At 43.8% G+C, this 17,993-nt stretch overlaps 2 protein-coding genes and 1 long non-coding RNA gene across 20 annotated transcripts in view; 1 reads left to right on the top strand and 2 right to left on the bottom strand.

Moving 5' to 3' along the window:
- The window catches only part of GGACT (gamma-glutamylamine cyclotransferase), a 51,536-nt gene extending 46,037 nt beyond the window's left edge, over positions 1-5,499 (bottom strand). For 6 of the 14 annotated variants that reach the window (XR_014510461.1, XR_014510462.1, XR_014510463.1 and 3 more), the window contains exon 1: positions 4,714-4,990. The gene's annotated coding sequence lies outside the window, so the exon portion shown is untranslated. Of the gene's footprint in view, positions 1-4,713; positions 5,019-5,370 lie in introns of those variants that run through there. The other 8 variants (XR_014510458.1, XR_014510459.1, XR_014510460.1 and 5 more) reach the window with 6 other exon arrangements.
- A 503-nt stretch (positions 5,500-6,002) lies between these two features.
- On the top strand, positions 6,003-8,560 carry LOC310676355. The gene is made up of 2 exons (XR_014510485.1): positions 6,003-6,134; positions 6,281-8,560. It is a non-coding gene; the product is annotated as an uncharacterized lncRNA (long non-coding RNA).
- Positions 8,561-11,097: 2,537 nt separating this feature from the next.
- TMTC4 (transmembrane O-mannosyltransferase targeting cadherins 4) overlaps positions 11,098-17,993 on the bottom strand; it is a 71,737-nt gene continuing 64,841 nt past the window's right edge. For all 5 annotated transcript variants that reach the window (XM_083437786.1, XM_083437787.1, XM_083437785.1 and 2 more), the window contains 6 exons: positions 16,510-16,617; positions 16,267-16,408; positions 15,521-15,635; positions 15,274-15,386; positions 13,583-13,652; positions 11,098-13,067 (listed from right to left, as the gene is read on the bottom strand). In XM_083437786.1, coding sequence (XP_083293912.1) covers positions 12,916-13,067; positions 13,583-13,652; positions 15,274-15,386; positions 15,521-15,635; positions 16,267-16,408; positions 16,510-16,617 — 700 coding nt within the window. In that variant the 3' untranslated portion in view covers positions 11,098-12,915. The remainder of the gene's footprint in view (positions 13,068-13,582; positions 13,653-15,273; positions 15,387-15,520; positions 15,636-16,266; positions 16,409-16,509; positions 16,618-17,993) is intronic.

Raw genomic sequence — 17,993 nt, 5'->3', positions numbered from 1 at the left:
AAGGCGCGCTGCGTCTCTCCCACTCTCCCCCGAGTTTGCGGGGCTGGCGACGGGGAGGAGCAGGCTTCTCCCCCCGCCAGCCTTCTAACCAAGTCGGGGGACAGTGGGAAAGGCGCGCTGCGTCTCTCCCGCTCTCCCCCGAGTTTGCGGGGCTGGCGACGGGGAGGAGCAGGCTTCTCCCCCCGCCAGCCTTCTAACCAAGTCGGGGGACAGCAGGAAAGGTGCGCCGCGCCTCTCCCGCTATCCCCCGAGTTTGCGGGGCTGGCGATGGGGAGGAGCAGGCTTCTCCCCGCCGCCAGCCCCCAAACCAGGTCTGGGGACAATGGGATGGCGGCGTTCCGCCTCCCTGCTCTCCCCCGAGCTTGTGGGGCTGGGGGTGGGGCTCTCCTGAAGCCTGGAGAGCGAGAGGGGTCGGTGCGCACCGACCCCTCTTGCTCTCCAGGCTTCAGCGAAAGCCTGCATTCGCCCCATAGGACGCACACACATTTCCCCTTCATTTTTGGAGGGGAAAAAGTGCGTCCTATAGGGCGAAAAATACGGTATTTCTTTACTTCCCAACATCCTCTGTTAGCTAGTCACCTTAATAATTCTGAAACTCCCATATTTTCCCTTATCTTCATGTCTGGACCTAAAAAGATGTTTTTAGCCCAATTTCATCTTTGAAACATAGTTCACATAAATAATATAATGTTCAGTTAACATTCTACTTCTTCCATGGCTTCCCCATTATGTTTGGCCGACTGCTCCCACCCCCACCACATTTTTGTCCATTGCTTGCTGTGAGATGTGGGGACAGGTCAAGCCACAACTCCTAAGAAAATAAATTATCTGTCCCATGGTTTTCCTACCAAATGGATTAAGATGGTCAGTGCCATCTTATAAAACAACTGCTCCCTATTATCACAACTTCTTATTACGACAGAGAGGTTAGTAACAATTAATTCATTACTAACTTTTGTTTAAATGTGGATGTTCAAGTTTATTTCTTTACAAAACCATGTTTTATACGACATCTATTCCTGTATAGTTGAACTTTGCACCATAATCCAGTAGCTACCTTGCAGTACAGTATTTCAGCTTTATTCTCAATACTAAGCAATACTAAGCAACTGCATATGCTTGCTTGGAGATAGAAATTTAAGATTATTAAAGGTTTATATGCTTCTTTATATAGTTATATAGTTAGTGCCAAATGTAGAACAAACTGGATAAAAGCCTTTCTTTTTAATCCACTCACCCTTTGGGGTACAAGGGAATAGCATCTTACACAAGGGTTAGGTTCCAAGGTTTATGAAGTAGGCTTGTTTCAAATGTAAAAATTAACCACAATTTAGGATTCAGTTTACATACTAAGCTGTGGTTAATCTGAAAAGAACACTTCTGATGTTCTTCCTGGGTATACCAAAGAGAAAGGAAGTGTGTGTGTGTGTGTGTGTGTGTGTGTGTGTAGAAGCCTGTGGTTCACTCTCATAACACTAAACAATGGTTAGCATTACATCCAAATACAGCCTTTGTGAAGCATATCAGCGTCCAGCAACCATAAAAAGAAGTATGAAAAATCGAACAGACTAGCTATAGAATAAGGACAAGATATATAGCCAAACAGTTGAATAAGCTCTCAGTTACCAATGTAATCTTGTTAGACCTGTCAGAGCACATACACTTGTTAATATACAGTTGCAACAGCAATGTGATGGGTTGCTGCCAGAAAAATATTTCAGTATCCAAGAATGTGGAAGAACCATAGCTCAGTATTACAGTAACTGCTTGCCAAGCAGAAGGCCACAGCTTCAATCCCCAGCATCTCCAAGTAGGACTAGGAAAAACTCCTATCTGAAACCCTGGAGAGCAGCTGTCACTAGTATATAGCAATACTGAGCTAGATGGACCAGTCTGACTGGACATGATGCAAGTTCTCATGTTCCTAGTGACATGGCTATGCATGTCACACACCTACGCCTTTAAGATAACCTTGCAGTTAGGTCAGTCACTTGCCAAGGACGAAACAGGTATTCCTGCTAGACAAGTTACTTCCAGATGCTCAAGCTGCCCTGACATACAGGTATATAGACTCCATATAAACATACACACACAAAAATTGTCCTTCTCTACAAGGAAATAATTCATTCACAGAAATTCTGTATTTAAAAAACTCAGGGAGTAATGGGTGCAAGACGTTTGAAGTACTGCATAGGCTTCTGTGCAGTACACCCTTGATGATCCCCAAGGGATGCTAAGGGATTAGCAAGAGGCACATCAGAATTCTCTAAAAGATATAATACAGGCAAGGTCTTGAGATATGCAGTATTACAATTTGCAAGCCAATACATCCCTGAAACCAGATGCATTACCAATGTGGTGCCCTCCAGATGCTGCTGGACTGCAACTCCTATAGTCTCTGACCATCAGCCATGTTGTCTGGGGCTAGGAGCTGTAGGCCAACCATAGGCTTAGGATTTTTGTTAGGGGGGGCAGGCCTTTTGTTAGGGGAGGTAGAACCTCAGTTAGCTATGCATTTATATTGATTTTTATAGATTTAGGAGGACAGCTGCCTTTCCCTGCCCTGCCCCCCGGCTATGCTCTTGAGTCCAACAACACCTGGAGGGTACCACACGGCAAGTGGCAACACATCACACTCATCATTTAATTAGCTGTCCAGAGCACCCCACTGAGAATGTAGGTTCTGCACCACATATTAGAAAAGGCAAAAGGCCATCTTACTCCACAAATTGGTATCCAATCACCAAAAGACCAAATACCAGATTCAGTAGTCTACCACACCTTGGTTTTAAGGTCTGTTAAAAGCTAAAGAGGAAGAAGGCCCAACTAAAGGAGGATGATCAAATCCAAACCAGATACAAATATAAAATTCCTGCAATAAATACACAAACCATATAACACTGCTAGGATCAAAAACGAAAATCTATGGATGTGATTCCCAGGGGGAAAGAATTGCAATAATGAAAAAAAAAATTTCAGACAACTTGAAACAATAAATTCAAGTAAATTCTGTTCCAACTGTAGTTGTGGCTGGCAGTTATACAAAAGACAAAAATCAGTTACTGTTGTGATATAAACCGATCAGGTTCACAGCTGAAAGTGCTTGCTTATGTTACAACTACCTGAGTTGATCTTGAAGTTTGTATTACAAGACTAATGCTGACAGATGGAGCCATAAATATTGTGCTTACTGCAAATGTTCAGTCACTACAACTCCCCAAACATTCCCCTACCCGTTTGTTGTCAAAATATAAAAATAAGACATTTTAGAAAATAACTCTGCATCCCTACCCACAACCTATTTGATTCTGAGCCATATTTTTCATTGTCTCTATAAGGGCTAATAACTTTTAAAAACAACAACATCTAGAATTAAACTTTGTACAATGTTATGATAGCTTTCTCCTGAAAATATATACAGTGGTACCTCGGGTTACAGACGCTTCAGGTTACAGACTCCTCTAACCCAGAAATAGTACCTCGGGTAAAGTACTTTGCTTCAGGAAGAGAAGAGAAATAGTGTGGCGGCTGCGCGGGAGGCCCCATTAGCTAAAGTGGTACCTCAGGTTAAGAACAGTTTCAGGTTAAGAATGGACCTCCGGAACGAATTAAGTTCTTAACCCAAGGTACCACTGTAGCACTACAAGTCCCTTTGTGGTGTAGCGATGGCAATTATGGCAAACTATCACAAGTCCTGCTGCCTTTTACGTTTTCGGCCTGACTAAAGTGTAAGGTTGGGGAGGAACCTTCCCTTTTGGGTGGGGTGTGTGTGTGTTTGACATTCTGTTCAACGCTCAGTTAATGCTACTTGCTAAAAATCTAGCTAGTAAGGCACTTCATGGTCTCCTTAAACCAGGGGTCAGCAACTTTTCTCAGCCGTGGTCCCTCAGACCATGTGGTGGGCTGGACTATATTTTGGAAAAAAATATGAACGAATTCCTATGCCCCACAAATAACCCAGAGATACATTTTAAATAAATACATAAATAAATTTTATTTAAAATACATTTTAAATAAAAGGACACATTCACGGCCTAGGACCCTCGTACCTACAGGACCGCCTCTCCCGGTATGCCCCACGGAGAGCCTCAAGGTCCATAAATAGCAACACCCTAAGGAAGTTAGATTGGCTTCAACCAGAGCCATGGCCTTTTCAACTCTGGCTCTGGCCTGGTGGAACGCTCTGCCTCATGAGACCAGGGCCCTGCAGGATCTGATTTCTTTCCGCAGGGCCTGTAAGACAGAGTTGTTCCGCCTGGCCTTTGGCTTGGAGCCAATTTGATTCCCTCCCTCTCTTTCTTTTTTCCTTTCCTTCTCCTCCTGCGATGAGGCTACATTTTAATATTTTAATGTTTCAATATTTTAATGTTGTATTTTAATTTTGTTTTTAAGTTGTAATCATTCAACTTGTTTTTATTATTGCTTGTAAGCCGTGGCTGGGGAGGGTGGGGTATAAATAAAAATTATTATTACTACTCATGCAAAAACATGCTGATTCCCAGACTGTCTGCAGGCCGGATTGAGAAGGCGATTGGGCTGCATCTGGCCCCCGGGCCTTAGGTTGCCTACCCCTGCCTTGAACTTTCACGGGAGAAAATGAAGCACGTTTTAATTCCCCACCCCACCCCAGCCCAAACAAACATACCTATATAAAAAAAAACCCTTGCAAATAATTCAGTGGTTTTATATATTCATAGTCAAAAGCCAAGGGACCAAAAGCAGCAGAAAGATAATATCATAGGAAATAGGAAAAAAATACGTGTGTTAGTCGTACCTCCCTTGCAGCAGTGAATAAGCGTGCAAAAAGAAGGCCTTGACACGCATCCAATTATATCGCGAATAACAGTTTTAACAGTAAACTGTGCATGCAAAGCAGGTTGATATCGTAACTCGGGCGCTTCTAATGCAGTGGGACGTGTGCGGGTGTATCCGCGTCTAAAACGATGGTCTCCTCTCTGCGCAGCTGCGAGCCGGTTGAGGCAAACAAGCGACTCTCTATCTTCTACAACCCTCGAGCGAATCCGACGCTCGCCCCACGACAGGTTCCATGAGGCGCCAACCAATCCGGCTTTCCTCCTCCTCTCACGTGATTTCCCCCCACCCGCGCGCCCCAGCTGGCGCGCGCCGATTTAAAAGCCAACGCCTGAAAGAAGACGGTTGACTAAAAGAGTTGGGGGGGGGGGAGTGAGAGGAGAGAAACTGCGCGCGCCTTCCTTTCCTCTCCCGAGCCCACCCACCCTCTCCAAACATCACATGACCTCGCTTTTAACCAATAACCTTTTAAAATAACCTATAAGCGACCAGCCCGGGTCTCCCCTCGCGCTCGCATTTTAAAAAAGGCGGCAAGCCCGTTTGAAGAAAGAAGCTCACCCGCCAGTTTGAACAGCCGTGTTTAGAGCCCGGGTCCTAGTGCGCTTGCCAATCACACAAACTTGCTCCGGCCGCTTCCGGAGTGCGCCGTTGCCCTTTAGAACCTGAGGGAGTGGGCGGGGCTGCTCGGCGTTCTCCACAGAGAGTTAGTTTAGAGTTGCCATTTCACGTGCTGAAGACGGGGTCGATGCTCATTCTGTGAGGGAGGGGGGGACGGTCTTTTTAAACCTTTATAAAACTGCAGCCACTATCACCCCAACATTTCACGAGGAGGAAAGGGAGCCGAAGCCGAGGGAGGATTGATTTACGACACTCCTATTTATGACAGTAGGAGCTGTTACCCCAAGTCCCAATGAAGTCAACGGAGCTGAGACTGCGCCATCTAGCGCAGGTTATTTCAGGCTGCTGGAAATTAGGGCTAAATCGAGCCGGAAGCTGGGAAGTTCGTTGTCACTCTTCAACTTGTCCAGCTCTGTGGGCGCCTTCGGCGAGCTCTTACTCCCGCCTTTTCCAAGAGGTGATTGACGTCACGTTTCTTCAACGTGACAGAATCAGCGGAAGGAGGAACGACCGGAGGAAAGAAGGCGGCGAGGAAAGCCGCCGTTGTCTAGGCAACCGCGCGCCTGCGCAGTGCGGCGGGAAAAGCAGGCGAAGGAAAGGCCAAACGGCGCGATAACTTTCTTCAGTGAAGGGCAGCGGGCAGGACCCGGTCGTTTCACCTAACATATGTGGCAACCCCGTTCCTATGTCTGCTCACTTGGGAGGTAAGTTCACTGACTTCTGTGAAGCTTGCATGCTACGTGTTAAGATTTTTTATGAATTATATATATATAATATATAATATATAATATATATATAAACTGCTTTTAAAAAATATCTCTTAAGCTACTCACTAAGTAGTTTTCCACAGGACTTATTGCATTGCTGCCAGAAAGGCTTACTCAGAAACTCCACAATCGCTATGTTGGAAAGGCTGCTGCGCCTGTTGGATTTCTGCCTGCTGTGCACCTTCTTACAGACTTGCCACTTTTCCTTCTGACCAGGGACCCGCTGGCTTTAATTCTCGTAAGATTGGAGACTTCCAAACTACGGTCCATCGTGGAGATGCAGGGCTGAGCAGCTAACTACACCTGTTGAATTTCTTCACATTACAAGAAGGAGGTGGAAACCGCAGCTTTCTAGTTAGCACTAGCCTTAGGAAGAGAGAGGGTTGGAAGGCTAGGACCTAGCAGGGTGGAACTGCCACTTTATAACTAATTTTTCACTTGGGGTTGCAGTATCAAAATACCACCTATCTTAAAACAAAACAGAACAGCAGGTTCTTAAAGATTCTCACCAACCAAATGCACGCTAGATATATTGGGGTGAGAATAGTATCTTCCCGCAGATTTCAAAATACAGCCTCTCCATGTAGGATGTTCAACAGACACTTAGAAACTATAGTAACATATAGAGGGCCTTGATGCTTCCTTGCTGCCTTTGGGCCATATCTATATGTACTTAATATAAGATGAATTGGGGGAGAATCAGAGCTAAGTTTTATGAAATGTAGATCTCAAATCTCTTATCAAAAACTATTGTATATACAAGCTAATTTAAGCTTCACACCCAAGTGATTTTCATCCTTGTCAAGTTTGTGAAAAAAATTCTCTCTAAGTTTGGGTAGTGGCAATCTGACAAATTTTCACCCAGACTTATTTTATCCAAATATCCATCAACTGAACTACCTAACGTCAGCTGGAGGGCACAGGCTCTGGCCTACCCCAATCTTTTTTATGTGTAGACATCACGAGAGCCATAGGGCAGGCCAGATACAGAGTTACTTTTACACTAAAAAGCAGACCATAAACAAGAGAGGGCTAGAGAGGATCAAACAAAGTGAGGGGATAATATATATACCCCCCCACTTGGTGTAGGAAAGCAGCTGCAGGGGAGAAGCCAAATTTGAGCACCAAAACTTCATGTGAATAAAGATTTTAGCATACACCCCCACCCCCCAAAGCAGGTGCTCCCCCCCTCAGTTGTATTAATGTTTCTAAGGTAAACAACAAAACAACCACAGCTATTTAGAAAAAAAATTCTTTCCCCCTTTTCCATTTGATGCATTGCCACTGCCCTTTCTGAAACATTACTTTTATCGTTGTTCTTGGAACAGGTTTTATTTTTACTCTTATAAAATCCACAACAGCCAAAGAACAGATGAGGTTTTATTACAAATGTTGTCTTATAAAAGAAACTGGAATGTATTCATTAAAATTCAATGTCATTATCAATAACTAATCCAACTATAACATCAGTTGCTACCCATTGTCTTCAAAGTCCTCATATTTTATTATTATTTAGCCATACACTTTAATAGGCCCCGAAGAAATTTATAATACATCAGAGGCTGACATTCATTGGACATATCACCAAATTGGCTACAAATCTTTTGTTGCATTCTAAAACAATTATTTCAGTATAAAGCCCATACTTGTTTGTGCTTACAAAAGTGTAGATTCTTATGACAAACCTTGTATCACAGAAATGAAACAATCTTCTGTACACTCCGCTTTTTAGTAAGTAGATTTAATAGGCAGCAGTCACTGCTTATTCACTATTTTCAAAAGAGCTTTAACCTCAGAATTTGCACTACAATTTCAAAAGATTCGGTTCCAGCTTTCCAAACAACTAATATTCCCACAGCCCCATTCTACATCTGCTTACTCAGAAGGAAGTTCCACTGGACTTACTCCTAGACAAGTATGTCTAGGATTGCCACCTTACATGTAATCCTAAGTACTGTGGTGACCTGCAGTTGAGTTGAATTGAACTGGGATGCAGAGGATCAAACTATGTTGGATGTATCAGCCCAGCAGCCTAAAACGGCACATAGCTCAATTTTGCCTTCATGGCTTTTGAATGTTAAGAGACATGTATGCCTTTGCTAAGCGTATAGCAGGGGTGGTAGGAAGAGACTGAGATTTTCTTCTCTTATGGGTGGTATCTGACTAAGTTAGAATAGTACCATTAAAATCAATGGATTTGTAGTCATAACTAACTAACCACCTTGATTACAGTGGGTTTACTCTTTGTGTGACTTAGCCATTTACTACTGTATATTTTTTAAAGCCGTATTACTGTATATTTTTAAAGCCTTTTTATAATGTGTCTAAATTGAAAATAAATTTCTAAAACTGAATTATAGCAATCTGTATGACATTTAATTATCATTTTCAAAAGTAGGATCACTTCACACATCACCATTCTGCCCTCCCAAAAATACATATACAAACAATATGCCATAAGCATACACGGAAAAATGCCACATATGAATGTAACAACATAGTACATTTGTCAGAGTTGGTTGCAGCTCCAGGTCAAGTTTAGGCTTGGTTGTATAGCTAAGGTTGCCTCTGCATAATATGTGAAGTAGCCTTTAGGACACTATTCAAAAAGTTTGCCTAGGCAATGTTTTGTAGTTACCGTATTTTTCGCCCTATAAGACGCACTTTTTCCCCTCCAAAAATGAAGGGGAAATCTGGGTGCGTCTTATGGGGCGAATGCAGGCTTCGCGGACCTCTCCGCCAGCAGCGGGAGCGCTCCCGCTGCTGGCGGAGGGGTGCCTGCATGCCGAAGCCTGCGCGCGCTGAGCTCAGCGCGCCCAGGCTTCGCGGACCTCTCCGCCAGCAGCGGGAACGCTCCCGCTGCTGGCGGAGAGGTGCCTGCATGCGAAGCCTGCGCGCGCTGAGCTCAGCGCGCCCAGGCTTCGCGGACCTCTCCGCCAGCAGCGGGAGCGCTCCCGCTGCTGGCGGAGACGTGCCTGCATGCCGAAGCCTGCGCGCGCTGAGCTCAGCGCGCCCAGGCTTCGCGGACCTCTCCGCCAGCAGCGGGAACGCTCCCGCTGCTGGCGGAGAGGTGCCTGCATGCCGAAGCCTGCGCGCGCTGAGCTCAGCGCGCCCAGGCTTCGCGGACCTCTCCGCTAGCAGCGGGAACGCTCCCGCTGCTGGCGGAGGGGTGCCTGCATGCCGAAGCCTGCGCGCGCTGAGCTCAGCGCGCCCAGGCTTCGCGGACCTCTCCGCTAGCAGCGGGAACGCTCCCGCTGCTGGCGGAGGGGTGCCTGCATGCCGAAGCCTGCGCGCGCTGAGCTCAGCGCGCCCAGGCTTCGCGGACCTCTCCGCTAGCAGCGGGAACGCTCCCGCTGCTGGCGGAGGGGTGCCTGCATGCCGAAGCCTGCGCGCGCTGAGCTCAGCGCGCCCAGGCTTCGCGGACCTCTCCGCTAGCAGCGGGAACGCTCCCGCTGCTGGCGGAGGGGTGCCTGCATGCCGAAGCCTGCGCGCGCTGAGCTCAGCGCGCCCAGGCTTCGCGGACCTCTCCGCTAGCAGCGGGAACGCTCCCGCTGCTGGCGGAGGGGTGCCTGCATGCCGAAGCCTGCGCGCGCTGAGCTCAGCGCGCCCAGGCTTCGCGGACCTCTCCGCTAGCAGCGGGAACGCTCCCGCTGCTGGCGGAGGGGTGCCTGCATGCCGAAGCCTGCGCGCGCTGAGCTCAGCGCGCCCAGGCTTCGCGGACCTCTCCGCTAGCAGCGGGAACGCTCCCGCTGCTGGCGGAGGGGTGCCTGCATGCCGAAGCCTGCGCGCGCTGAGCTCAGCGCGCCCAGGCTTCGCGGACCTCTCCGCTAGCAGCGGGAACGCTCCCGCTGCTGGCGGAGGGGTGCCTGCATGCCGAAGCCTGCGCGCGCTGAGCTCAGCGCGCCCAGGCTTCGCGGACCTCTCCGCTAGCAGCGGGAACGCTCCCGCTGCTGGCGGAGGGGTGCCTGCATGCCGAAGCCTGCGCGCGCTGAGCTCAGCGCGCCCAGGCTTCGCGGACCTCTCCGCTAGCAGCGGGAACGCTCCCGCTGCTGGCGGAGAGGTGCCTGCATGCCGAAGCCTGCGCGCGCTGAGCTCAGCGCGCCCAGGCTTCGCGGACCTCTCCGCTAGCAGCGGGAACGCTCCCGCTGCTGGCGGAGAGGTGCCTGCATGCCGAAGCCTGCGCGCGCTGAGCTCAGCGCGCCCAGGCTTCGCGGACCTCTCCGCTAGCAGCGGGAGCCAGCACTGGGCTCCCACGGCTTGCAGAGAGCTGCCTGTTTGGGGGCTGGGGTCGGGGGAAGCTCGGGCTTCCCCAACCCCGCGCCTGGGGGGGAAATAATTTTTTTCCTTTATTTCCCCCCCAAAAAACTAGGTGCGTCTTATGGGACGGTGCGTCCTATAGGGCGAAAAATACGGTACATTCACATGACAGAGCTGACAGCTAGGAGACACGTTAATTTCAAGTATTATTATACCAACAAAAGTCTAGAAAATGCTGATCTACTTTACATATGCTTTCAAATCAGGAGATCCAAACATTTCCAGACTGTTAACAAAAAAAGTAAATTTAAAGAAATGTTTCACGCTCTACATAAAATATTAACTCACTATGTTCATACCAAACAAATAGTGCAGGCCAACAGGGATAAGTATCATATGTAAACTGCAGGCAATAGTAATGAATCAGACAATTAATTACATCAGACATCAACAATATTCAAACATAGAACTATTATTAAAATCTTATCCCATCTGAGAAAATGGTCTGTAAGCACTGCATGTTAGGAGAAATTGCTGAATCATTAAAAAACAAAACATAAAACAACCAGTGGAAATGATTTCTATTTATAGTTTGTACACTTTTTTCTTGTGTATGTATAAATACATCAACACCATGTTCTTATTGGGGTCATTCACATTATTTTACAATATTCCATATAGCAAGACCGTCAGCATCCTGTGTATTACAACAGTTAAAACTATTTTATTCAAGGGACTGATACATTTAGAACATACTGGGAGCAGTTGCAAATCCCAATCAACTCAGGATGTGCATGCTGTCCAATGGTGGATCTTTGTCTCCAGCTCTAAGGGCTAGATTGGGTCCATGTGCATCCGTGCTTTAAGGGTGATACTAAATCCATAACAAGATAGCTGCCAAAGCCAAGTGCACCAACTGGTACATATATTGTATGAAAAGTTTTCTATTTTGAAACTCAATTCTGATCTTTCCATTCTGAGAAATATGCTCTATATGGGAAGGATTCTAATGCAGCAGTATCTGTTTTGCACAATATACATAGCAGGACAAAAAAGGACAACATTTGATTTTGACTTTGCTCCTGGAAAATCCAATCTGCAGCAAGAATAAATTGAAGTATGGAAGAACAGATGTTTTTCTGATATGCTATCATTGATTTTTAGGTGAACTGTACCTGTCTGTAAGTGGTCTTTAGGCAACCCCTGAAGCTGGAAAACAATAGCTTATCTGGGACTGTCAAGATTACACAGGTGGATATCTCAACTGCATCTAGGGTGCAATGTTGACATAAATCCTTTCTTTGCCAATAAAGACTTCGCAACCACATCTCTTTACTACTTTAGGCTACAATGGCCCAGATCAGACATTTCTTTCTGCACTTGGCTGCACCCTTAGGGATGTCCCATGTGAAGGATTTTAGAACATGTTAACTGGGCTGTCACTTCTTTAAGGAACTATTAACCCACAGAGAAAAATTAAGTCTGCTATCATCCCCAGAGAAGACTGAAGAACCCTTCATATGCCACTTGGATTTCAGCTACTGATACCCTAATGAAAGCTGCTACCAACAAGACAGCAGATTAAAACCTAATCAAACATCTAAACATGTAATAACCACTGCCCAGCTGAAGCATTACAAGATTCTGGGCAAACTACCAAACATGAAAGGCTTTACAGTTTAAAGTACTCTTGACGATTACTTTGGGATGCTTGACCATTCAAGTCACTACCTTTAAGCTGTACAACAGCAACTAAGGATAGATTCTGAATCTAACGACAATTTGAATTCAACTTCAATCCTCAATTCACCATAAATTTTGAAAATAGTTCATTCTATCCTGTTCTTACCAAGTATATTAGCAGGGTATTGCGCAAACCCTGCCAGAAGAACACCCTCTCCCATGTTTCTGAAGCATGGCCTCCCCAAAGATTAATGAACCAACATTTGTGCTCTCGGTAATTCACTGGGCCACGTTTCATACCAACGCTGCATCAGAATTCCTGCATCAGTAAGATGTATGCACAGGCAAAATAAATTACATTTCTTTTCCACATAATTGTACTGTTGTACATTCACACTCCACTGCTACATGCATTTTGAATATGTCCTTTTTATTTGAATAAGTTGCCCCTACCAGCACAAGTGCTCAGAGTATAAGAATGTAAATATTCAACAGGTTTTGAAATTGGGTCAAAAAGCTGAAAGCATAAATACAAACCTTTCAGTTCTCCAAATGAAAATTTCAAAACCAGCGTTGCTTTTTATTTTTTGTAAAGAAATTTACTTCTGCCACTAGACTTCATGAAACATTTCGAGTATTTGTTGCTGGTGCTATAATTATTGGGTTATTGTTGTGGTTTTTTTAAATGACAGTATGACTGAATGCTTCTCCCTGGTGATTAGTAGCCATGTTGCCAATAAATGGTATGCAGTACGCATTCAAAGCCTGAGAAGAAACCTCAGACATCGCCTTTTTTTTTCAGTTGGTCCAGTTTCCTTTTTAAAAGACTATAGTTTTCCCTGGTCCCAGCTGCTGTGGGGTCAAGCTTCAGAGAGATTTCATAGTGTTTCTTGGCTAAGTCAAGATTTCCCCAGCGATGGTACAGCACAGCTGAAACAGCAAAGAGGAGTTTTTGTTAGCAACATCGTTGAAGGACAGACAATCTTGCCAATTACTTAGAAAACATTAAAACATTTGGTTGGCTGCCGGCATGGTGGCAGCCTGCTCTGTTGCCAGCTGGAGGGGACACGTTTGGGAGCTGAGCAGGCCAGGGAATGACAAGAGTGGATTGTGCTAGAGCCATAAATTGCTGTTTTTATCAGGAGAGCTCATGGCGGTTTGCAAGCATGGCACAAAAGAGCCAATTTGCCACCACTGACATGCAGCCACCTCTGGGCTGTAGTGTGCTGCCTGGTTGGTCTATTATACAATGCATTGAGCTTTGCATTTTTGGAACTCCTTTCTCTAGCTGGCAATTTGTTTAGCAAGTAGGCAGAATAGAAATCTAGGCAGCAGAATAATGCCTTAAAAACAGTAGTTTTTAAGACAATTAACATGAAAAGAAGTACAAGCAGTGTGTCTGATTTTTTAAAAGTTTGCACTAGGGGAGCTGTAAAATGTCTTACCCAAATTACCATGGTAACTGGCTGCAGTTGGATTGGCTTTAATTGCCTTGTGGAACAAAGCTTCAGATTCCTGAATAATTCAGAAAAAGAGATCAACAGGACAAGCTATTTCTGTAGTGCATACAATGTCAAGTACAACCAAACACTACCAATTACCTCATGCTCTGTGGTCTATTAATGTGATTATGTCACCATATTTTTTTCATGTGCATTCACACTTCTACTTCTCTCTAATGGATATACATACAATATAATTCACAGCCTGATCCAGCTGTTGTCTGGTAGTTGCTGTCAATTAAACAGTAATTACTTCTGTGCGAGTAAGAACACAAAAACACTTGCGGACTGCATTATAACCGGATGCTCACACAAATCACCACTTAAAACCTGCATATTTGTGTTAAAATGAAGTTAATCCCAATAAAATCAATGAGATGAATCTACTTTTATTACAGCCAACGATTTTTTAAGGCTCATCTGCTTTGTTTTGGAGACAATACTTCTAGAAAGAAAAAATGCTCCACAAAAGACTTTTCACTTGTTTTTCGAACTGACTTGCTTCAAAGATTCTGACCACTGAATATTTTCATTATTCATTTTCAGTTTTGCTAGGCTCACACATCCTTCTTGCATGACATCATTAAACTCTGAACAACACATACAAAATATATATTACTCAAGAAAAACAATTATTTAAACAGATAAGAGATTAAAAATACTTTAAAAGATGTTCCTATGCAGCGGATGCAGACTTAATTACAGGGCTACTTAACACAGCTTTATGTCTGTTTATAATCCAAGGGTAAGTGCTGATTCTAATTTAAATGTTTTTTTCAGGAAAAGCCTTGGCTTATTTCTATATTTATCAATTTGAATGATGATTTTTAGATGTGCTGCATATAAGACAAAAAATTTTTTTTATGTGGTTTCTGAACTGTTCTGCAAAACACGCTTGCTTGCCTCCCTAAATTAAACTCATGAACTTGTTCACAGTAAGGAATCTAGTGTTTTCTGTTTAGGCAGGAATGAGTAAAAGTCAGCTGAATAATACCCAGAGTGTGTGTTCCAATCTCATGTGTTTGTGGGGACCCCAGAGAACCTCAGCTAGGGATGAATCAAGTAAATTAGTTTAGCACCCAGGAGTTGATCAGACCAGGGCCCTAAAGGCTATCTTACTTCCTAGAACATATCTGAAAAAGGAGGATTTGGCCTATAAAAACCTCAGATTACTGGGGAATCCATGTTCAACTGAACCTTTCTTTTCTATAACTACTTTGCTTTGATGTTTTACCTCTTTCCCTCTGAATTATCAATGAAATTATTTTCCTATGTTCATGAAATCTAGGGTTGGTAACTCTGCAGGTTCAGAAAACCCAGCCACATGTCCAGCTCTTTGACAACATTACTGTGTCTCTACAGATCAAGGCAGTATATTTTATTCAACACAGGTGACCTTGAATAAAAGGTGGTAAGCCCCATACACGAGTAGTTTGCCATGACAACATGTACATGCCACCACATTACGAATGTGCACATGTCTATTTTGCCACATGTACCTACAGAACAACACTTCAACTCATCTCTAATGTGAGTTGTAAATTTTTTTGAGAACCTATTCAGTCTATGAACAATGGAGAAACAATTAAGATAATTATTTCATTCAAAAGTTATGATTGGAAATATTTTACTACCTTATATTTCTGTGATTTCCCCAATACATTTGCCAGTGAAAACATAAGAGAATGATCATTGGGTATTAACTCCAAAGCCTCTCTTCCAACAGCTTCAGCTTGTGCTAAGTTACCTAGGAACGTAAGAAAAGAGAGGAAAGGGTGCTGAATAGCACACTAGTTTTTATTCCACAAAACCGTAAGCAGGGCAAAAACTGCATAAATGCATCACTTATTTAAACAATGCTGGGTAATTCTTATACTGTACCTGTATTATCAAGCAATATAATCATGTTGTTCCAAGCCAAACTGTGTTGTGGTTTCAGAACAGTGGCATTTCTCCATGCATTCAATGCATCTATGTGGCGGTTGAGGTCAGCATACTGAAACACAGACGACAATATGACAGTAATACAGTAACGGTAATCCTGGATAAATTAGATCAATGCTCAAGTTCCTCCCCTGTTCTTGTCCCATTCCTGCTTATATTACTTTATGCAAAAAACAACAACCATGTATATATTAAAAAAAAAAAAAAGAGAGTAGTGCTATATTTTGGGGACAAGCTCTTGAAAACAATTTATAATGGTCAAAGCCACGAAAGGCAATCTACAGTGAAGGTTCTCGCCCACTGATACTGTAGGAATAACACACAGGAACATAGGAAACTGCCTTATACGGAGTTGGTCCATCTTGCTCAGTATTGCACACACTGACCGGCAGAGGCTTTCAGGGTTGCAAGCAGGAGTCTCTCCCACCCCAACTTGGGGATTGAACCTGGGACCTTTTGCATGCAAAGCAGATGGTCTGCTATGGGCTGGAGTGCAGGGCTGAGGATGTGCCCTTCACCTACTGCACTCTGAATATTATTAGGAAGCTGCATGAAACATGCCAAAGTACTGCTGTTTAACCACACTGTTAACATCTAGGAAGTATGCTTAAGTTCGCCACCGAGGCGACATTTCATCTTAGTCTCTGGCTGTCATTAGCACACATGTAATGCAGTACACTTACCAAACGTCCTAAATTATAGTAACAATCTGGGTATTTTTTTCGGTGTCTAATTGCAGTCCAGTAGCTTTGCTCTGCTTCTCCATACCTTCTTAAGCTATTCTGCACTATTCCCAGATTCATCCATGCCGCTGCAAAATCAGGCCTAGGCAGAATTGTTGGATACATTTAGTATATAGGACAGGACACAGCACTCCTTTTATATGCTCTGCAACAACAACTGGAATTGTGTATTTAAAAACATACTGTATTTGTACAGCTAGTGACAGCAGCTCTTCAGCTTCATGGAGTTCATTTCTTTCTTTCAAGATATTTCCCAGGTTGTTCATAGCGTGCACATATTTAGGATTCAATCTGGGTATGTAAAAGGGGGAAAATAATTACTCATTGGAAAAAGGCAGCTTGACTCATTTTTTTTTCATTTACACTACAGTAAATGAAATCTGCTGGATTGATTGCTTCTGTCGACAGGTGTCTTTTGTACAGGTACTGTAACAAGCTGGGATTACAGGTAAGACCTCTCCCTTACAGCAGGTGCTTCTAATCTCAGCTTGTTACATACAGTGAAGATACCAGGTAGCTTGACATCTGGCTGGTTGATAGGGGATCAAATACTTATTTCACTCATTATAATGCACGTCAATCTCTGACTTTTTTCTTCTGGGTTTCTGGGGCTTTTCCTGTTGTTATTCTGTCTCTCACAGCTACAACAAACCTACCATTAAAATTATGGACTGGTCATTTCTTCGTCAGAGGGCAAACGGGCAAATTTAGCAGGCGATCAAATACTTTCGCCCCTCACTGTATATAGCCACTAACTCATGAGACTCCACCTATTATTTGAATCTCAACCTGACCAAACATAGGAAATGTACCCCTTAATCATATATTAAATCACCATCACCAATCTTATCTAGACTACAGTGATTTATTTAAAAGGAGAGACAGGAAATGGTGCCCTTTCTAGAACGTGATGCAGAAAGAAACAACTATATTGTAGCTTCATTGCTAGGATGGCTTTGCTATCAGTGGTGCTTGCCTGCAGAACATGTTGAGCACATGCAGAGGATAGTGCTATTACCCAGGCATCATTATCTTGCTTTAAATTTTAAAACAACAACAACAACAACAACAACAGGAATACATGTCTCGTTTATTCATTTTTCTACAAACACATGTCATCCCTTTTATTGCCTTCATTCATGTGCCCATACTTAATTTTGTTAGGTTTCTACTACCTAATTTTCTTTTGGCTTGCTAATTCTGGAATTTCACATGACTTCCAATACACAGTAGTCATACCTGCCACTATGATTAGATTGCACCCCTTAATCTGTGTATTTAGGATACGAGATATATGATATATGAGTGTGTCTGTGTGCACACTGTAGTATGTATCTCCTAACAACAAAAATATTGGATTGAAATTTAATAACCTATTGTATTTTCTGCTTTTTCAGCAACTACCCAAATCTGGATTGGGATGGGACCACTTCACAATTATTTCCTGTGTTACATCACCAACATTTTTACTCACACTGTGTACATTTTCCTAACCATAGTGTTCTAAGCTACATTCATTCCCCGCCCCCCATGGATTAAATTCTCTTTTGAATAATTCAAATAAAATTAATTTATTTTAAACAGTGCCAATAAATGCTATATTGTGAATATTTTTTCCTGTTCCACTTTTAATTCAGTTTTTATTAAAGATTTTCTTGTGTAACAAA

The sequence above is a fragment of the Podarcis tiliguerta genome (assembly GCF_965153285.1).
Source record: "Podarcis tiliguerta genome assembly, chromosome: 4".
NCBI classification, from domain to species: domain Eukaryota; kingdom Metazoa; phylum Chordata; class Lepidosauria; order Squamata; family Lacertidae; genus Podarcis; species Podarcis tiliguerta.
This window is presented reverse-complemented; position numbering and strand designations above follow the sequence as displayed.